Source organism: Sander lucioperca, chromosome 7 (assembly GCF_008315115.2).
Source record: "Sander lucioperca isolate FBNREF2018 chromosome 7, SLUC_FBN_1.2, whole genome shotgun sequence".
In the NCBI taxonomy this organism is placed as follows: domain Eukaryota; kingdom Metazoa; phylum Chordata; class Actinopteri; order Perciformes; family Percidae; genus Sander; species Sander lucioperca.
Window position 1 is genome coordinate 3,220,544 of NC_050179.1, and position 22,872 is coordinate 3,243,415.

The 22,872-nt window shown below is 41.5% G+C and overlaps 1 protein-coding gene across 2 annotated transcripts in view; it reads left to right on the forward strand.

Moving 5' to 3' along the window:
* The window catches only part of b4galnt4a (beta-1,4-N-acetyl-galactosaminyl transferase 4a), a 155,708-nt gene that overhangs the window by 80,454 nt on the left and 52,382 nt on the right, over window positions 1–22,872 (forward strand). For both annotated transcript variants that reach the window (XM_031283034.2, XM_031283035.2), the window contains 4 exons: window positions 8,461–8,559; window positions 17,553–17,648; window positions 18,291–18,381; window positions 20,164–20,264. In XM_031283034.2, the coding sequence (XP_031138894.1) occupies window positions 8,461–8,559; window positions 17,553–17,648; window positions 18,291–18,381; window positions 20,164–20,264 (387 nt within the window). The remainder of the gene's footprint in view (window positions 1–8,460; window positions 8,560–17,552; window positions 17,649–18,290; window positions 18,382–20,163; window positions 20,265–22,872) is intronic.

Genomic DNA, 22,872 nt, shown 5'->3' on the forward strand with positions numbered 1-22,872 from the left:
TGCTCACAAGTGCTGATCCAGGAGATGGTGCCCAGGACAATCCTATTCATTAGCCAACACCCGGAGCAGCCACATCAACATATGGCAGTCTGCAGGCAAAAATTTAATTTCAGTTTCCAGCAGTGTTTGCCGATGTGCCAATACTAGACGTATACCAAAGTGGCCAGCTTCCATCAGCAAGCTTTTACTGCCTTCCAAAACAATAGAGGGTATTTCAAGTTAACACAACCATGTTTCTGACTGTGTTTTAAATACCTTAGGAAACACTACTGCACAGTAGAGTCTGTATTGATCTTTTGTTTTCATACTACTCAAAAGAGATGTGTGGATCAAAGGCCAGTCACTGACTCATTCTCCACGTCTCTCCTCCTCTCCCTTCAGCTTCTGAAAAGAACATATGCTCTGTGATTAAATTGATATAATTTTGATTGGTTTATCATGTATGCCATTACCAACACAGTCACTAGCTTATAGACTATTTCATACAGGTTTGTGTTAGCATGGTGGGTGTGTTCGTAGATGGTGAAGGTCCAGGTGCACATATAGTAGGTCCCACTGAAGACATTTCTAATAATAATCCCCCTAGTGCTCCTTTTCCCAGTATAGAGTCCAAGGCCGTGAATGCTCTTGAAGTCCAGCAAGAGTCTTGCGAGGGGTAATAGAGTTCATTTCTACCTCCCTGTCTTGAGGTGGCATAATTGGTCCTATACGGTGACCTAGAGAAATAAAAGAGAGCCACATAATTTCTGTCTTTGTCAGACTCCCATCCCTCAGTCATCTTGCAGAGCACTGAAAATCACAGGTTTCATCATTGTTCCCGGCACTGTTTTCTAAACGCTGCAAAACATTCCTTGCACGTTGGTCTTCATCTATTCTTTGCAACCAGTGCAGTGCCCGTTCAAAACATGCCTGTTCGTAACGGGCCGATTGCTTGGCCTTCGGTATTGCTGCTTGCAGCTTTCTCGATACTGCTCATCCAAACAACTTTACACTCGACACTCCACTTCCTCGGGTCCTGAGCAATACACCTGCCATGACGTAGTTGCGTCCCCTAGTAATACTAGAGCAGGGGTCACCAACACGGTGCCTGCGGGCACCAGGTAGCCCCCAAGGACCACATGAGTAGCCCTCAGGCCTGTTCTAAAAATGAAAATTGAATATTGACATTATCTGTTTCCCACCTTGTTAAGTCATTGTTGAGAATTATTGTGAGAAATCATTAACGTAATCAGTGTCTTCACATAGATGAGTATCATTAATCATTAATAATCATATATAACTAAAGGCAAACTGAGCAAATTTGTTATTTCAGAAGACTGTATCAAACTGGTAGCCCTTCGTATGACTCAGTACCCATGAAGTAGCTCTCAGTTTCAAAAAGGTTGGTGACCCCTGTGCTAGAGTATTTGCTAACAGCTAGCTATTTTTGGACCAGGCTATTTCTGACAACAAAAGCGTTTATTCTGAAAGTTACATAGCTGATGCTTGAAATGTTTGAATTTGCTCCAACATAACATCTCCAGTCTCTTGTTCTTCATCTGTTCTTGAGTTTACTGTAGTGAGCAAAGGAGAGCAAGCTTTACCCAGCATGCTGTTCGGCGATGTAACAGTTATTAGGGGTCTCCTTTTAATACACTACACAGTGTGTACATAACACACTATAATACATATGTCCTGTACATTGACACTGCGCTTTCTTGGGTCCTCAGCAACACACCTGCCCAGTGTGAAGTCGATCGGATGAACGGTTGTCGAGAAAATCGAAGGACAGACATGCAAACAGACAGACAGACTTCTTCCATTTTAGTTAAATGCTGCAATGCTTAGAGGACTCCTCAATCAAGTTTTGTTATTCTTAACCATACTGTAAATTTCAAGCATCAATTTGAAACTCACCTACATTTCCTTTTTTTAATTTGATTTTTACATTTCTTTAGCATTTCAGATGAGGGCAACTGTGTAGTTAACCTTGGGTAAGGTAATGTACGGTATGATGTGTTACTATTGCAGGCTTTTTTATAACGTGGAGTGTTAGATGTGAGTGTTTGCGAGTGGCAATTGAAAGCCTCAATGTGACCACGAAACTTGCCTTTGTCACGGTTTTTAGCTTCGTTTGGATGAACCTAGCAATGGATAAGCATTATTCATTTCAGTAAACCACAATTTCAAAGAAGGACATGATGGAGCAGGATGTGACAAAACAACAGTGCTCGAAATACGTGGGAGGCAGAGGGAGCCGAGCTCCCATAGAGTGAGGACTGGCTCCCATGAAAGCAACAAAGTCAAAAATCTGAGGTGGTCTCTCACATCTGAAGGTGTCTGCCATATGTGGCATTGTAATTTAATCTTAAACAACGCTCATTATCCATCCCTGTGTCCCTATCCCTCCTACCATTAAATACATTAAATTAAAATATAAAATATAAAATATAGGCTACTACGGGACGTAGACCTGAGCCTACCCTACGCTCATGAACGCAGCATGACTGCACTTCACCACCACACCACTAGGCTATGTGAGCAAACCGCATAGGCTACGATCGATTTGACAGCACTCGCAAGTCCGAAGAAGTCACCTTGCTTTTAGCTTAATGTGCTTTTGAGGTAAACACCACCAATACATCTTAAATAAATAAATCTGTAGCTATCCTCTGCCATTCAGAGCTACGGAAAAGTTCCCAAATATTTTGAAACACCTGTCAGCAATACAATGCAATCTCTGATGGCGGAATATTCAGTGAATAGGCTTCCCGACAACATTGCAGTGCAAATTCTAAAATTGTTCGTCTATTTACTTCCACGGTTCAACACACGAGACGACTGAACACCCATGGTGTTGTTATCACTACGTGCACATTATAAGACTAGAACATAGTGTTGGCTGTGCAATGGCTTTATTCATTTCTGCCAGTTAGTGCATTTCCCCTGTGTAGAAGTGAAAGACTACATGCATTATTGTGTCTGACACTGAGGATATCTGAGACGGTGGTCTGGTTCAAATGAGTTACGTTTTATTTCATTGTGAAATTGAGAATGACGCTCAGACTAAATCATTTAGTCTATTTCTTTGTATTGCGAAAATGAAATGAAATATGGACTATTACAATCAATAATATGTTGAAATTAATTAAAAGGACTCCATTTCTGTAAAAAATAAAATAAAATCTCCGTCTGTTGTGTGCGTGTGTCAAGATAATAGCCTAGGCCTACCGTGCGCATATACTGCGCAAAAGCGCCACTCGCACCTAGGATATTTAATTGTATAGCCTTGTTAGGCTATGTGCAGGGTGTGCCAACTTTTTTTTATGAGATAGAGAGACCCCCTTAAAGACAAAAAGATATTTCGAGCACTGCAAAACAAGTTGCTATTATTCACAGCGGTGTAGAGAAACTGCATGGTATCCAGTGTATCCTGAGAATTGTGAACTGAAAATCCTTCTTTTTTTTTTTTTTTAGCTGTAGTCACATCATATACTGAGCCGTAGTGCTGGTGAGTGTGTAATACTTCTTTGTGGTACTGCTCTAAAAACCAAGCAGACACTGGTGTGTTTGGTCTGTTCAGTAAAGAGAGATGGGAAAGAGAGTCTGGCAGTCCACAGTTGCGTCAGACATTCAATGTGCCAGAGGGATTTCTGAGAACCAGACTGGCACAACGCATTGTGCACTACCGATCAAAGATCTTCTCTCAATTGTGCTTTTTTTCTTTTTATTGCTCCATTGGTCACCTTTTTCTCCCTTCTGTTTTTGTCTCTGTTCATCTATCTTGTGTTCTGTTGCTCATTCTCCAGTCTGCCACTTTTTATGTCTTTGTTCTCTATTTCTGTCTCTTCCCTTCATTTTACCCTTTTCTTTTTTATTCCTCTCTGTGGAAAATGCTCAGCATATGCATCACAGCCATGTTGTCACGTAGATTGTAAATTTCTGGTCCGTGGTGATATTCTGTCACATTCTTATCCAACATTATCTGATGCACAATATCTGAATATGCTTTCTGTATCAGATTCAGAAGCGTCACCATCACAGCTTTTCTTTTTGGTGATGAATCATGGTCATTAGTCAGATGTTGTTGTTGCTGCAGTAAATGTCACCAAGGTATCTTTGCTTCCAGCTACACGTATTAATATGAACAATGAAGATCCAGTGACCAGGAGCCACTGTTGATTCAGCGAGACTATAGGATGAAAAATTGGAAGCATCTATATAATTATTATAGGGTGACTAATTAACATAATGTACATCTCTGTGGCGGTAACATGAATGAAAAATTGTGAAGAATGTTATTATTCCACACTGGTTATTAACTTTCATGTTGCACGTCGCTGGAAATGAAACTATGATTTGTGGACTTTTGGGAGCCGCCTGAGCCGAGCTCATTCGCATGGGTTATCGTGGTGGGTGGGTGAAGAGATTTGTGAAAGGAGCCCCAGATCTCTGCTCTGCTCCATCTCCCCTCCCTGCAGACTGCTGCTTGTTTGTGTTTAATAAGGGAGATTAATTAAGCTCATTGGTATTCTAGGACACTGGCTCCAGCTGTTTCCCTGGGTTAGGATCAGCAAGGTCATCCATTTGAATTGTGCTGTATGAACGCGGGGAGTCTCGAAGGAATCAACTGGGAGGCTAGCACCCACTACAGTGAGCTTTCATGACTAGTGGGATGGATTGATATCAGGGACAGACGCTCACTGATCGGACAGCTATTCTATCAATCAATCCTTTTGAGGTTCACAACTCTGCCATGCATGTTCATACAATACATGAAACAACTTCATGTTCAGCTGTGATTAAATGCTGCTCTCCCTCAGTGTTTCTGTCTCTGATGCATTGTTCCCATAGCAGACAAATGCACACATTGTAAAATACCATTTGTCTTTTTATTTGACTGACAAGGTAAATAGCAATGTAAACACTTGATAAATAGGCAGTCTCTTCAGTGTGATTGATATTCCCTGTTATGCCTTGATGCAATGTTTAATACATAAGGCCATCTGACAGGCCCCTTAGCATCAACGTTAATTATCAGTGAAACACAGTTCTGGGCCCAGTGCCAGGAAAATGAAGATCTGCTTATAAATTAGAAACTGTAACTCTGAAGTAATGAGTCAAGCAAAATGTGTACAAGTATTTGTAGTGCGCTATAAGTGATGAAAACATCGTGCCAAAGTGTAAAGTCATTATACACTATAGAGGAAAAGGAGGTACAGCTGATAGATGTAGTGCAACCTCAGGTCAAAGAGTTTAACTGTACCTTTTAGTATTGCATTGATAAGCAGACTTTGAGTTGGATCGAGCTGAGACAGCGCTTTGAGAAAGTGGTGTCTGTGTGAATTACAGTCGGCAGCAATCAATTTAGAGTTTGCTCTTTTGGGGTTGACAACATATTATTCCTAAACACTGTCTCTTTTAATTACAATCAGTAACTACAGATCCGCAGAAGTCCTTTTGCCTACACGGATAATCCTAGTCATTGCACCTGTTCTAATAGTTAAAGCTGATTGGCTGGCAAGGTAACTGCCTGCTCCTGGCGCTTGGTTTGTGTCTAGCAGTGAGCAAACAATAGGCTTGTTCAAGATGAACTGCGCCTCGCCTGTAAAGTGGACGAGAGCATGCAGCAGCAGCCGGGGGTAGTGACAAAAAGCCGTGGTCAAGTCGGACAGTTTACAACCTTTTTCTAGCAGCCTTCAGGCTGAACAGGAAGTCACAGAAACACTCACATCCTGTTAGGTCTGATTCCGATTCAATAAAATGTTATCAGACCCATATATCAGCTTGTACACAGTCTCCAGTTGTTACTATTAAAACAGAGTAGCTGTTAAAATGCTCTACCTGTGATCTGTTGCTGTAGTCTTCTAAACTTCTAAACATCACTATCAGCCACGTGTTCTGCACGTAATAAGCCTTTAAATCAGACAAATAGCAATTAAAATCCCTCCAATTCAAAAACAATAAAAAGTTTATATAAAACGTCATGTTGAGTCGATTCTGAACCAATCAGCTGTTGGATCAGCTAAGAGCCAGGCGTTTCCCATCATGCCCTGAGTCTTGCAGTCAGTGGAGAGCAACTGCAGCACCTGGCTCTAAAACCTGCGGCCGCCTTGATCTCGTGAGGTTATCGTTGTCCACGTGTGCATGACATCAGAGCAAGTCGGGATCAAGTCGGACACAAATCTAACCGGCATGCATTGGCGGTGATGGGCGGTGATGGGCGGTGATCGATTCTGCGCAGGCCTGGTTCATCTCACAACAACATGCCTAATGTCACAGAGACAATTCACAGTCCAAATCTTCTATGAGAAGGGATGGCATCACAGAGCTTTGTAGTGTTTATGACAAGAAAAACAATGCCTCAAACGTAAAGAAGCACTCAATAATGCAAAAAGTTAATGAGGAAACAGAGCTGTAATGATTTTTTTTTGGGGCATTTTTGCCTTTATTGGATAGGAAAGCTGAGATATGAAAAGGGAGAGAGAGAGAGGGGAAGACATGCAGGAAAACCATCACTGGTCAGACTCAAACCCTGGACCTTCTGCGTTGAGGAATAAACCTCTGCTTATGTGTGCCCGCTCTACCAACTGAGCTAACCGGCCACAAGCTGTAATAATTTGAATGCAAAAATAGAAATAGCTGCGGAACTTAAAGATAAGGATCAAAGTTGATTCTTATTCTTAGAAAGGTGTTGAACTCTATTTTAGATAAATGTGTAAAAGCTTTACTAGCATTCAGTATCCCAAATGTCAAACGTGAAAATTTGTTATATTTAAAGTTGTGTGTCTATGATTCATTACAGTAGATATCCAGAGCCAATAATTATATCCAATTTTCATCATGGCTTTATTTCTATTTGCATCATGATGAATGGAAATTTGCTGTAGAAGGTATACAAAAGCCAAGCATTACGGAAACTTTTGAACATACTCTACTGTAAGTGCCAAAAAATATCACTTTGCTGCAGGTGCTGCATTTTCAAACAAATTCACATTTTGTCTATGCTTTGTATTTTACTGACCACTGAGTCTTGTCTCGTACTTTCATTCTTCTGCTGTCTTTGTTTCATGCGCAACACCAGCTGATGCAATATGAACGTTGTGTCCTTCAAGTGAGCACATCTACCTGTGATTCAGAGTGTGTGTGTGTGTGTGTGTGTGTGTGTGTGTGTTACAGACAAAACTAGTGCTGGAGAGGTTTGTGAGTCTTTGGGTACGCACAAACACTGCGCTCCTCTGGTGTTAGACAGGACGGGAGCCTGTTGTCACATTTCTTCATCATTACCTTTCCTGCCCTCCTTCATCTCTCTCCCTTGGAAGTTAAAAAAGTAATCAAAGGCTTGCAATCCGACAGCTCTGTCTCTTTGCCTCTTCCACTTAAAATGTGTCTTTTTCCTCCCCTTTCTTTTGCAAAGACTGGTGCCTTCCCTACAAAAGCCCCTCATTTCAGGGGTGCTGAAAACCTCTCCAGCTTGTCTCAGTGGAGTTATGTCTCCTCTTTGACATCCCTGCCAAATTGAGGATGCTTTGCCACTCATTTTAACAGCTCTGCGTCTCGGTTCCTTCTCTGGGAGCCTTTTATCTCCTCATAGCTGGCCGCGAATTTCCGCTTCTCTCTGCTCTGTCCTGCCTGTCACACCACTGCATTGACATTAACATGCCTCCTAGCAGGCCGCAGAGAAAGAGTTGTGCAGCGCTCTGGCCAGAGCACCGGGCTAAATCCCAGATCAGTGGGAGAGTTCAGGCTTCCTGGAGAGGAGATATTGGCTGGCAGGATGGATGGAGTATGTTGGAGATTAGGGCATTGGCGAGTCAAATGCTAGATTAGGAGTGAATGGTTAAGAGGAGATTCCCCAGGGTCACAGGGTGGTGATGGCGCAGTGGATATGACACATGCCTTTGGTGTGGGAGACCTGGGTTCGAATCCCACTGCGATACATCAACCAATAGAAGCAATAAAAAAATATAAGCAAGACACTTAACCCCTAGTTGCTCCAGATATCCAGTCAGTGATATGGATATCCTCTGATGTATGTAGCAATTGTAAGTCGCTTTGGATAAAAGTGTCAGCTAAATGACATGTAATGTCTAAATAGTAGCCTTCTGAGGAAATAACCCTGTGTTTCCTTGGCCTGCTATTTCACAATGTGTGCGTGTGTGTGTGTTTCTGTCTGTGTGCGTTGTTATTATTAGTGGTGTGTAATGTACAGTATGTGCTGCTTAATGCTTCCATGAATTAGGAAGGGCTGTGGTTTTCACTATTGCTGCTACTTTGTCTCATATCATTTATCTGGCTTATGGAGAAGACTCGTGTTCCTAATGATGGATGGATGGATGCCTTAATGCATGGTTGACTGTAGTTTTTTGCCCCTGAGATTTAAAAAAACACCATTCACTTGTCTTCTCCTTTCATTAATGTCTCTTTTTTGGGTGACGGGTGGAGGAATAAGTGTCTTTTTTTCTGCTGTATTTTTTCAAGGATGATGAGCAAATCACAGGAGGCACTAATGGCAGAGACCATACCCGCATCAGGAAGTTCCTCAGCCAAGGCCACAAGAAATTGCCATGGAAAGCGGAGGTAACCCAAATTATTTGCTTTCCTTTCTTTTCTTATTTGTTTCTTTTTTCTGAGGACTGCCCTTATCCCTTAATCATCAGCTAAAAACCCCTTTCTTCCATCTTTCAGACGGATAAGGATTATTATGTTGAGGCCTATCAGTTGCTTTGCAATTTGTGTGACTTATCAGCTAAACCTGAAAATGGTTTCACTAATGGCGCTTTATCACTGGCTTGGTAATTAGGTGCTTTTTGTGAAATGTAATTTAGCAGCAGATGTCTTACTCCCTTTTTCTTTCACTTGTCCTTTTAAGGGCAGTTGATATTTGAGGTCAAATAGAGATACATTCATTCTCTGGTGCTATTATCGGAAGAACAAAATGTACCTTGCGGTTATAAAGATGAATTATTGTGTGAGGGTGATAATATTTCATCCAAAACCATTAGCGGGTTATATTTAAAGGCACCTATGTCCTGAAGATCACAAGTTGATTTGATTTATCCTAATTTTTCAGCTCACTTACTGATATAGCTTACACACCCGCTGTAACAAAGGGAGCAGCAGACAGGGCAATTAAGCAGCCAATTTGTGATAAGAAAAGTGCCTCTATATATGTAACCTGTTCAGCAGAGTTTAATTAAAGGATTGTGTATGTGTGTGTGTGTGTGTGTGTGTGTGTGTGTGTGTGTGTGTCTGTAAGGCTAATCTGCAAAATATGATTTATTAGTCGTTCTCTACCTGAAGTAGAGTTAAACTATCTCTGCTGAACAGCACAGGGCAAACTGTAGAGAACAGAGAACAGTTCATACACACAGAATGAGATGGATAATAGGAAATTACTGATGCACAAGTTATATTTAAGTAGATCTCATTGACTGCAGCGATACTGTACTTTTTTTTTTACAGTATTCTCTATCATTCAATGCCTTGTACTCCACAAAGCATTAAGCATGTAATCTTCTGCACAAGGCAGCATTACAGGGTGCTGAACACAGTATGTGCCTGATAATGTTACAGTACTGTATTGTGCGTTTTATCTGTGCTTCTATGCCTCCCCGTCAGCCACAGCCATGGCTGGAAGCATTATGTTTTCAGGTTTTCTGTCCCATTCTTGTAAACGTGATATCTCAGGAAATTTCTTCAAATTTGGCACAAAAATCCACTGGACTCAAGGATGAACTGATTAGATTTTGGAGGTCAAAGGACCAGGTCACTGTTACCTCACAAAAAAATCAAGAAGTCCTAGCTAATTATGGCAACATTTCACACAAATGTCTAATAGGAAAAAAGTACGAAGTGATGACATTTTATATCCCAAAGGTCAACTTCACTGTGACATCATAATGTTCTGCAAAAACGCTTTTCTGGCCGTTATTCAACGACATTACTCAGGAACAGGAGGGGAAATTGTGACCATATTTTACATTTGGTAGGATACTTAATTGGTGACATTACTCTTGGGGGGCCCACCTTGAAACTGGGTGTTAACTGTATCAATATTCTGTCCTGCTGGGTAGAAGATGTGTGTGAAGCATCCACGTTTTAGAATTTGAAGCATTGTCTACTGTCATGGCAACAACTTTGATTTCTATCCTGTTCCTCTGGTCGCCCACCACAAGCTCATTGGCTTTGCTGATATTGAGCTTCCGTGATTGTCGATGCACCATGTGAGGATGCTCTATTATTTATTTATTTATTTCAGGTTTATTTATCAGGGACAATGCACACTAATAATACATAAAAGTAAAATGTGCCAGAATTAGCCTGGAGGCTGTTTTACATCTGCTGTCCCTGCACTGGTGGTAAGAGGTCACCCTAAAATGAAACGATTAAGCTATCAGTCCTTTGTTCTTCTCTGTAAAAATAGTCTCTCAAGTGAAGACAACATGGTTCTCACTAGAAATTATTTACTGGAATCATACATGTCAATATAGTAAAAACTTCTATTCCTTCAAAAGATACACTTAATACCTTTTAGTAAATTCCTTTGAAGTATTCACTACATATATGAGAAAGGACAGACATGGATTATTATATATTAGCATATATTTTGGGCTGTTACTCTAGTTATTCTGTTTTATTTCAGTAGACTCTCCTGTGATCCAGTCCTGAGTTAGCCTGCATTTGCCTTTGTGCCTCGTCTCAGCAACGCAATACATACAATATCAAAATCAGCCATTAAGTTAAAATATACCGCTAAAATACATTCATAAATCCACATCATTATGTTTTTTTTTTTTACTTTGTTTATAACACTTTGTAAATTTGTAAATTGTCACATGTGGATGATATCTGTTTTTTAATCATCTGGCCTAGAAACAGCTGTTGCCTGAATATTGAGGCCCCTGCATCTAGTTGTTGACTATGCTTTTGGCATAATTTAAAGTTGTGCTACTTAGAAAATGAGAAGTCACATTGATATGAAACAGCCAAGCTCGGACTGCAGCCAAACAAGCTATCTGAATCCGGACCATGTAGACTAATTGCACAAATGTAAATGGATTTCATGGTCTGAGCACAGCGAGACTGTTTATTATTAACATCCTGTTTTTTTCTGAGCTTTCTGTTTTATCATTTTGTATGTGAAAACTGTTAAAACCGCAGGATGCTTTTGCACTTATAAGACATGTACATGATTTCATTGACCAAACTGAATTTCTTATTTATGGTTTGGATTTAAAAAGCGAAGCAGCCTCAGAGGGAAATCAATTTTGCAACATCCACACCAACTACATTTTACATTAAGCGTGACTAGCATCAAAGGTCACTTGTAGAAGTCAACATGCTTTTTCTTTGACTCATTTCCAGCCTACTCCTAAAGCAACATGCCATTTAGTTTCTGTGAATATTCTGCAAATCCAGCATAAATCTGTCAAATATTTCATACATCTCTATAAAGTCGTGTCCTCAAAAATCTCTTCCTCTCTTATCTCAGACTTCTGCTACGTCGAGCCTAAGCCAAATTCGTCAGAAATCATGGAGCGCAGCAGCTCTTGCTTTGCTTTCCTAGGCGATCTGTCCTAATTACCAGCACTAACTTGTTTTCCTGGTGCACGGCCAAGATGGCAGAGGTCTGAGGGGCCACTGAGCTGCCACTGTCAGAGGCGTAGACTCAGGCTGGTGGAGGTAGAGTGGTGCCATATGCCAGCTGTCACAGACTGGCAGAGGTCACACGGGCATCCGGCAGCACTCATACGAGCCACACGCGCAACAACTCTATTGTGCACAAGCAAAATGAAAGGACTGCTTACTTTATTTCTTCTAATTTGTGCACCCTTAGAGAGATAGAGATAGAAACAGAGAGGAAATGTAATGTTTTTTTTTTGTTTCTTTTTTAAATGAAGTGCTGTGAGTCTATCCTGTGTTGGTTCTAGCGGGTTGTTTTCAGCCACTACTGGTGACTTAATGAGGGTTCCGAGCCGGTGAACTCATCCAGAGGTGACTGTGGATTAGCGTGGACATCGTCTGTCCGTCAAGGACACTGGCACGTTATAGAGATCAGAGAGAGATAGAGAGAAAGAAAGAGAGAAAGAGAGATGGCCCACTTTTTAAGAGTCAAGCAGTAGCCAGTCATGAAGGGATAAACAGTCATTTGCAGAAAAGCCGACATGGATCCAGAGAGAATTTGAGCATATGAACAATTTGACTAGTCAGGAGCAGAAAGAAAGGAGTAGTAAGAGGGATTAGTGACTTGTGTACTGTCCCACATTAAAGCCACAGAGACCACATCCTCCCAGATGTAGTATGAATATGTGCAGTGATGTTAATCAGATATTCCAAAGGTGCAAATACAGTGGCATTGCACATAGAAAGGATGACCGTCTCCTGGTTAACTGACTAGCCCAAGTGTCTGGCTTTCTGGCTCATGTAGTGTGAAAATCAAGGCTGGTATTGCAGATTTGGACAGCATATTACTTAGCACTCAAGAGTGAAGTGTGGAACACAACACAGACACATGACTCAGGTAGGAAGCAGTCATCACAGCTGGCTTCTCACGCAGAAACACAAGCAGTGACAAGACTGGAGGAGGAAATAGGTATGTCTCATGTCTCGTCATACAACAATAACAGATGAGAGTGACTAGACTGGGGGGCGGGGGGGACACAGGAGAAGAAGCATGATATTTGTCTCTTCTCGCTGATCTTTCTTCTATCTGTCTATCCAAAAATGCTAAACAGTCAAATAGACAAACAGAAGGCATACATGTGATTTCTTTTACCGGCCTCTCATTACAGTATGAGAAAAATTCTGCTCATCCTCCGTTCTCTGTCTCGCTTTCCTCAGTTGGACGTTTCCACTGCAGCCACATCCATCCCCCTCTCATGTTTTATCCCTGGAATTACAGAATACATGTAATTGTAGGACAGATGGCAGATTATACAAACCCTCATTACAGTAGTTGATGAGGCTGGAATCTAGATCATATGAACCTTGTCTTCTATTTTATGTTGCTCTCCTCTGTGTGAAGTGAGTTCTCATTATCTCTCTCCATATAATCCCTTCTTTTCAAACCTCTGTACCTTTGAAAACCCCCTTTTCTTCCCTGTACGTACCTACTTATCCCACGTTCTCTTCTCTCCCTGTTCCTAAATTACTAATGGGCCCTGCATAAATTCAGTTGAAAATATTTCATAGAATCATGCAATAAAATTCCTGTCATATATATATATATATATATATATATATATATATATATATATATATATATATAGGGACTTGCATGTAACATTTATCATTTGATCATTTGTTCAACACTTACATTTCAGCATAGCAGCTCAGTAAAACCGCAGTACAGTATGTGTTATGATGTACCAACATTGAGCTTCAATGCTCTCTCCTACATGCCCTGGGGGAGCGGGATGAGTAGTATTGTATATACCACAGTGTGCCTTTGCCAGGAACATCATGTCTCACTTTTCTTATCCAAAAGGGATTTACAGTGTCAGTTGGTGCGATTGCTCGTCAGTGACTGTGCCGAGCGGCCATTTGTCAGTGCCCTGCTGCCAGCAGGAACGCAGAAGGCTGCACCAGATTTTAGGAAAGGGAGACAGCCTCCCGGAGGAGAGAGAGAGAGAGAAAAGAGAGAAAAGAGAGTCTGATTTGTGCTCCAGTTGATAGTGCGACCAGATGGGTCAGAGAGACTAGATATTAGAGAGCAGCAGAGACGGAGATATGCTCAGACAAGCTCGCAGAGATGTGGTTATGTGAAGAAAATGTGTGGTCTGAAGAAAATAGGCAAGCCAGTAACATTACCGTGCAGAGCGGCCTTTTAAGCTGAGCAGTGATGCTGTACTCTCTTTTATTTGAAACGTCTTTATCAATCAGTTGTTTTCTTGCTCAGCCTCTTTCTTGTGCACCTGTCATTTCCCTGATTCTGTCTTTCTTTTCTTGCCTCACTCCTCATATTTGACAAATGGCATAAATTGCTTCCTTCCATCTTCTTTTCCTCCCCTCCCATTTCATTGCAGCCTGAGCTGTAGGTGCTCTGTTGCTTTTATACTGTGGTAGCTTAAAGCCGCCTACACATGATCAGAGGTAAAACCATGAGGTAAGGTGCAGAGCATAGTGCAGGCAGAGGCAAAGCACAGCGCAGGTATACGTCATCATTCTTTCTGGCTACCTCCTTTCGTGGGTTGCGCCTTGAAAGGTCAGCCGCAAAGAGATCAAAGTTGAAATTTGAACTTTGAGCGCAATGCCAAGGGTAGCGCGTCCTCCGAGTTGTCTCCACCGCTCTCCTAATAAAAAGAACAAGCCAGCCAGCACAGAGCGGTTTTACCGCGGATCATGTGTAGGTGGCTTAAGACTATGTAGAACAGTTGCTACCTCTGGAGTGTGATGAGAGTAAGGACAAGGTGGATGAAGATAAAGATGACAACGTGATTCTGACTTAAGAGAGACGGACAACAACAGACAAATTGAAAAGTTATGTGAAATTATATTTATTATAAACAAATGACAATGTTTTGACCTGAGACCTCATCAGCTAATGATGCCTGTGTACAGGTTCAATTCTTAAATTATATACAGCATTGTACAATGCACACGATATACATTTAAGATGCATTTAAAGTCTAATGAAAAGAATAATGTTAAGGTGTATTCGCCAGTGGCAATCACTGTAGACTGCACTTACTGAGCGTGACAAAATGCTTTGCAGTGCCTCATTTAAATACACGTGCACAAACACACACCGATGGTGGCAGAGCAGGCCTGGGTTTGGTGTCTTGCTCAATTACACTTTGACAGCTGAACTGGGCTTGGGCTCTTCTCTTGCAGCTGTGCCTGTAGTCTATTTGGCTGGTGGTGCATTTGTTATAGTGGTTGCAAGGTTGTTAACCTTCCAGAATTACGCTACTAGTCCATGGTGGCAGGACAACACAGAAGTATGTCTCTGGTTTTGGATTAAGGAACAGCGGACAACAAATGAAAGTGAAGGAGGAAAATAAGAAAGGTGTCAGCAGCATTCATTCTGTCTCTTCTTCAGCCAATTACTGAACGAGAATGTGAGCTGACATGGTGGTAAAAAAGCTATAATTTGAGAAGACACAAGCTGCGACAGCACAACTAAGCACACACACAACCAAGTTAACCCCGCCAAAAAAACACAAGGACACAAGTCACCATCTCTATAAAAATACCTAATTTGAGCGTCACTTTATCCCACGCTCCAAAAGGAGGAATCAGGAGGGATACAAAAAAACGAGATAGAAAGCACAGGGACATCCGACAGCTGAGCTCAGGTAAACTGAAGACAGAGAGTAGAGCAATGGACAGCATTTGGCAGCACACGGACAGAGATGGACGGATGGAGAGGCAGAAATAGAGAGGTCAGAGGGAAGAGGAGACAACATTAGGTTTTATAGGAGAAAGAGGCAGCACTCACAGGGAAAAATCCAAATGACATAACAGGAGCGAGGGAAAGTTCAGCAGTCAGGGAAGCAAAGGGATAACATGGTGAGTTTAAGGATGAAGAAAAAATAACTTTCCTCTTTCCCCATTCCACATCCTGCTAAGGCCAGAGCACAGACAGACTTCTTGCAGCGCTGTCACCCAGAAAATGGAACCAATTATACACAAGCATCTTCCAGCACAAAGCCGACTTTACAGCATGTGGCCTCTCCAGGGCTACCCAGTGATATGCGTGTGTGAACAATTAGAGACTTTTAGCCTCTTATTGCTATTTGACAAGGGGAGGCCAGGCCAAAAAAGGTTTGCTTTTAAAGCCAACAGAAAATCTATTAAAAGCTTTACATAAGGTATATTTACACAGGGACTATTCCCGTCTGCTAAATCTCTCTAACCTCGCTACGCCTCCCCCTGTCTACCACTCCCTTTTTAAACATCAGACATCTTTCTGACCCCCCAGTTTTTCTCTGATTGAATTCCATTTACCCCTCAAATCCCTGTCTCTTTCTCTTCTCTCTGTTTTTCAGTAGGATCAGTCTTTCTGCAGGAGGAAAGAAAGAAATGATGTGCACATAAAAATCTAAGAACTAAAATCAGGAGTCCCATTGCTTTGGACTGACATGCTTGTTGACTGTTTGTTGCTCAACGAAAATGTATCATGGTTTATGCATGAGCTGTAATTGCCACGCTGCTGTCAGTGTGCAGGGCACTTACTTGACCGTGCAGACCCGAGAGATAAATAATAAAGGACCACGTTGAGTCAGGCCATCTGTTAGAATGCCTGTATGACACTGAAGGAGCACGACACCTTCCATCAACGTCTTTCTCCTTTAAATGCAGACATGTAGAAATGTTTACCCTGAAAGGCTTTCCTTTCTCACCCCTCTAATCCCTCTGATCAAAGCGCAACAGGATGTGTGTTTTTTTTGTCACAAGGTCACTCTCTTGATTTATTGGTTTGACACTTGTTGGGTAGAGCTAGCTAGAAACTACTTTACACACAGAAAGGCTACCTTCATCCAGCCAGCTTTCACTTTGATCCAACCAGGGAACCCCACTGCATGGCCTCAGTCATTTGATGAGAATCAGCTTCAAGTTCTCAAGTTCTATGTGATGTTCTAAATATCTGTGGCGGCATTACAGCGGCAGCCTGCTGGGCCTGCTTTCACGCATTAAATCAAGCCATATGTGCATACAGTATGGGGATTTGTGTTGGTACAGTTGGTTGATCATCCAGTACGGAAAGTTTGAGTTTTCAGGTCATTAAATCACTGAGACAACCCCCCTAAGGCTTGACACATAAGATGCGTTGTGCATGTGTGCACATGTGGGTATTGTGTGCAATTGTGTAACCATGCATCTGTACACATAGTCGCATCTCTAACCCTCATGCCACCCTTTAATGATTGGTGTGTAACAATAACAGTCTTGTGTTGAGGAAATTACACCACCTGGTGTGCGTCTCACTTTTTGAACCACAACATTTGTTTGTGGTGAGTGTTTGTCCTATGTCTGTGTAAGGATGTGAAAACTTTTAGTCGTCTATATACTCCACTATAATACTCTACACTTCCAAAGCAGCGTGACACAATAGTCATAAGAGAGTCATCTGTTCTCATATATGTGCTGACCTGTGTGTGTGTGTGTGTGTGTGTGTGTGTGTGTGTGTAGGCAGACTGGTTTCACCATCTGTCCTTGTTGTGTCCTGTGATTTCCCTGTGTAATTCAGACAAATGTCAGACTATGGGCAGGGGATGAGCGCTGACAAACTGCTCCAGACATCCCCCCCCCGCCCAATACTCCTGACAAGCTCTCTGTCACCTTCTCTTATTCAGGACAGTAGTGAGAACACTGGAAACTTCACACTGCATTCACGTTTCACCAAGGATTAATTTCTCCCGCGCAGTGGAGAGCTATCAGAAATAATATACATTTCAGCACAAAAGAAAATCTACTGAAACCAGTACAAATGGCAATTCTGCTGTCAGGATGGGAGCTCCAGTATCTCAAGTACTGAAGCCTAACCTGCCTATTTAATAGAAATGTGATGCTCTTGTTGCTGCGTGCACTAACCTGTTTCCTCTCTGTGTGTGATTGTGTGTTGGCAGTATAAAGGACAGGCCAACCTGCATGTGTTCGAGGACTGGTGTGGCTCCTCTATAGCCCAACTCAGAAAGAACCTGCACTTCCCTCTCTACCCTCATGTAAGTATTACAGATTGTGGGCAAAATGTATTAACATTAAAGGTGCATTAAATTGACTGTCCGCAAAGCCTCTACCCAGTTAGTTACTGTTGCTCCACCTGTCAGGGTCTCCATTCTCGTACGGCACATATGCAGTTTATAATGATAACAGTGGCAGATTTACCACTAGACATATATTGTAACCTTTAATACAATGGGTCGTTATCTTCAAACCGAGGTAGACAGAAGCAGGCTTTTAATTTCTAGCTGAAATGTCATTGTCACTAGCAGATTTGATCGACTGTTGCCAGCTACCTAATTAAGCTAACACTAGTTCCATGACTATTCTCTGGCAGACTTTTTATTTGTTTTAAACTGACTCATTTTAACACAGAAACCCTGTAAAGGGGTCTTAGATATGCACTTAACTATGATATTGTGCTAAAAGACTGAGGCTATCTCCCAATCAAAAGCATCCAATCATCATCACCATGATTAATGTAGAAGACATGGAAACAGCATTGTTCTTGTATGGCAGTGCAGACGTGGATAGGGTTCACTCACATAACAAAAAAGAAAAGTCTGTCGAAGTTTATTTGTTAATTTGTTAATGCAACAACTGCTGCACCTATAATCTGAATGTAATCCTGTTTCTCACTGCAGACCAGAACCACACTGAGGAAGCTGGCAGTTGCTCCGAAGTGGAAGAACTATGGCCTGAGAATATTTGGCTTCCTTCACCCTTACAGAGATGGTAACTAAATCATCTTATGAGCGAGCCCCTCCACTAAAGCTGAGGGCCTTGGAGCATGTGTGCTTTATAAGAGTAGACAATTACCACAGCCCTCTTAATCCAAGCTTTTGAGAGTCACTAATATGGTGGATATTCACATTTTTATTAGGGCTGAATACCCTTGAGCCCAGTTGCTATGGGAACTGAAAAGCCGTAACACCCAAGTGCCCTTACACAAATGCCGAAAATAAAGTTATTAATTAGATTACCATTTATATCAGTCTCTTATGTAGCTTTTTTTCTGGTGCTATGGCTCTCTCCAGCAGATGGCTCAAAGGTCATACTATATTCAGGATTCTGATAAGCACTCTAACAAGTGCCCTTCACCTCACACTGCCACACGCAACCTTTTACATGCTATTGTAGATTGATTGAGTTAGCCGCATAGAAATGCTCAGAGCTTTTCCAGATTCCATTGTGTCCTTGAAATTACAATGGCTGCTTTATCATTCTGATTTGTGTCAGATACAAGTATATTTCATATGTGAATTATACTGAGATTGCACCAGGTAATATTTACAGAATTAAAGCAGCCATATTATGCTCATTTTCAGTTCATAATTGTATTTTAAGGTTGTACCAGAATAGGTTTACATGGTTTAATTTTCAAAAAACACCATATTTTTGTTGTACTGCACCGCTCTCTCTCACTGCTGTAGATCCTCTTTTCAGCTGGTCTCTGTTTTAGCTACAGAGTGAGACATCTTTTCTTCTTCTTCTTCTGTACTATCTTTGATTGCACTGCACATGCCCAGTAGCTCAGCTGTAGATCATGTCAGCTAGCTAGCTCCATAGACAGTAAAAAGGCTGTTTCTACAACTTCGGTCAGTTACAAGGCAGGATTATCTGGGAGACTTCTAAATGGCACATGGAAGTAGTTCTTTTGTAGATTATGGTGAACTTGTGTGTGTTGTAGCAGTGCTTTGCTATTGAGAACGAGGTAGCATGCTAGCGTTAGCATGCTAACGCTACGAGCTAATGGTTGCGGTTAGCCTGCTCGTTTCGGCTTGTGACGTCACAAGCCGTGCCGATTTTGAACAGCTCACCCAGAGACTGAAGGCAGGACACATTCAGAAACCGTATCTCACTCTAAACACCATGGATGGATTTTTTTCAAAGTTTGTATGAGTGTGGAAGCACCAGAGACACAACATAACACCCCAAATCCCAGAAAAAGTGTTTTTTTCATAATATGGGCACTTTAAAGAATTTCTACACACCAACTTGTACTATATACATTATACAAGTATACTATATACGATACTGTTTGCCACACATTTGGTCATCTCAGTCTTTAAAAGGATGACAAACAACTGCAAAGTCACACTTAAGAAAGTCTCACAGGTAACAGCTTGAAGAGAATGTAGTTTTATGCAGCTATAGTTTTGCCAGACAAAATTGCCAACTTGTTCAATGATGTAGTAAGAAGCCTGATTATCCACTTTTATTTAAAGATGGCCTTAATTACCTAACTCTACTGGCTGCTCGTTTGCTTTGCGTGCTCCTTCTGGTTTAAAAGGATCTGTGCACAAATGTTCATTTCCATTCACATAGGTGTTACATACGGATTGGAAATTCAGTTGCAGTACCACTATCACCACTAGTACCAGTATCACTGTGGTCAAATGTGTCATGTCTGACCACTGCCAGAGGCAGTCTGGGCATCAAATGTTAGGTGCTTTTTTCACACCTAAGAGTCATCCATATCTTCTTTTGATCGTTGATCATGTTTTTTCCCTCTAGGTGATTTCCAGTTCTCGGTTTCGTCTGATGATAACTCTGAGTTCTGGCTGAGTCCTGATGAGAGCCCTCTCAACGCCAGACTGCTGGTCTATGTAGGACAGGTAAGCAGCACCCAGCTGTGAAGAATTCTTGCATAATATCTGTACCACAGAGAGAGAGAGAATAACTGATAAAAACCAACATGGTCTCAGCATTTTTATGCTTTGTGATTCTCAGCAAATCCACTAAGTACACGTTTCCATGTACAGTCCCTGGCTTTAACTAATATTGCCTAGCAACAAGCTTTTACTGCAGGACTAAACTAAATCCCCTAGGGCATAACTAGTTTCAAACTCATCAATGCCATGAATTAAAGAGCAAAAAACACTTAGTATAATATATACCTCTGGGAAAGCACTTCCACAGCTCGATATATCATTAGACTACATAGTGACTTTATTAACTGATAAGATATTTAGGCTAGCTCCAAATGGCATTTAATGGATTCCCTTCCTCTCATATAAAATCACGCACAAAACAGATTGGATACATTTAGTCATTAATGGGATTGTAAGGGTCCAAAGCTGTTAGACTAATATTGCTATGATCTGACATCCATGCTGAGACAGTTGCCGTTAGTAAGAACAGCGGGTCCTCACCAGTCAACAACAGAAGCGTTTTATTCTGCCAGTGCCAAACCTTACAGCAACAGGAGGAGCACTGAGCAATTTGTTCGTCTTTAGTAATCACCTGCTCACCTCGTGTCACCATCTTAACACTGAGGCTATCACTCACCTCCAACACACAGCTCAGAATACAGGCGACTCAAATTCTCTTGTAAAATATCATGTGAAAAATCGTTTCCTTTTCCATCCATCCTCTGCCCACAGTTGAATAGAAGTCAAGCTGTGCTGCTACTGCCTTCCCTAATAAAGTTTTCTCGGTGAAACCTTACATTTTTAAGAAGGAAAGGATGCATGAGGTTGAACAGCGTTTGAACTACACCATTTGAGTGTCATGGGCAAATATGTGTTAAGAGCATCTGTATTCCAACAGGATGTGAGATGTCACCAGATGAGATTAATTAGCTGGCCGCGAATATTGATGTGACATTTAGCAGTGGAGAAATATCATCAAGGTAATGGCAGGGGAGCAGTGCTATGGCCAGGGATTACACGTTCTGCCACTGGCTGACAGACAGACCTCGCTGCCTCCCCTGTCTTCAGAGATGCACTACCACTCCGTTCCTCATTATGTGACCCATCTGTCTGTGTGAGTTTAGGGGGAAAAGAGAAGCAACACGCCATTACTTTTTAGGACCTGAAATATTATTTACATTTTAACACAACTTGTGTTTCATATACAGTATGATAATGTTTTTTGCCCAAAGCAGGCAATGCAGTGCTTTGCTAATCTGAAAAGAAGGCTTCCTGCCAAGCCTGCTTTTAAAGACCTTAAGCTTAAAGTCTAACATTTTTCTTCCCATTTTTTGTGCTATTTAAATTCTCCTAATAACTTGAAGCTTTTAATAAAAAATAAATAGATAAGTATAGGTAATCACATCTGTTTTAAAAATAGATTAAATATATAGTAATTAGGTGAACACGCTACATCTGTGTGTTGGAGTATTAGAAAGCACAAACTGGCACATTTGTTGGGTCTCTCTTTACGTAAGAGAGAAAAAAATATATAGCGAGAAAAAGTCAGTGTCAATGACTTGAACGTAGCATGGACTAGGATGTGAGAGGGATCTCATTTAATTGAGTGAGTTCCTGCAGAGTATGTGTGTGTGTAGATTTTTTTAATGGCTTGAAGTTCAGAACTGGAAACTTCAATGGTTTGGGAAAATATCCTTAAAAGATTCATAAGATGTTTTATGCTTTGGCAGCTGTTGGAGTTATTCCAAAAACCTAAGGATAAAGTATCTAAATTTCATAAGCAATGAGTCAAATTGGACCCCATAGCACAATGCTTGTGTAGAAACCTTGCTGGCAGAAACATATGCAGTTTTAAATAATTAGAGTGTACGCCATGTCAGTTTCGGATAAGGTGCATAGTTTCTTATCTTTGCTTATACTAATGGCTTGACTGAAACCCCAGCTCTAGTCATGCCCTGACTCACTGCTCTTAAAATACACATAGTATCATATAGGATTGTTACTTTATGTCACAGGAGTGTCATCCTTTATAGAGAACTGGCTATATATGGAATGTGCTGCCATGAGACATTTAGCTGTGATAGGAGAAGCAGGGGGCTGGAGCGTTTCCGTCGGGTTTCCGTGGAGACCCCTGTCAGCATTTCTTCGGTAGCTTCGAATGGTGTACCAGATTCTCCGCAGGACATCTTGATGAAAAGATGACGCCATCTACGGAGGTCCATTTCTGTCTTTCTCACACACATATGCACAAACAAAAACACACACTGTTTATGTAGACATAGAAAGACCAAATTAACCTTTTTGCCATGGTGGTTCCTCTTCTCACCTCCTAGTCTCGCTTTGCCAGACCTTCCTCCACAGTGCTGCGGAGGGGGGTCTGGCTAGTCCACACAGCATTCTGGCATGGGAGAAAAACATGCTCTGGTTTATTGGCATTTCTTTAAACCAATCACAATCGTCTTGGGCGGCACTAAGCGTTGGATAGAGCCATGGTGCCGCTGCAAAATAGCCTCGGGAAGGAAAATGTTTTGGTGGAACAGGTGCACGTTCAAACATTGTTTTAGTGGTGCAG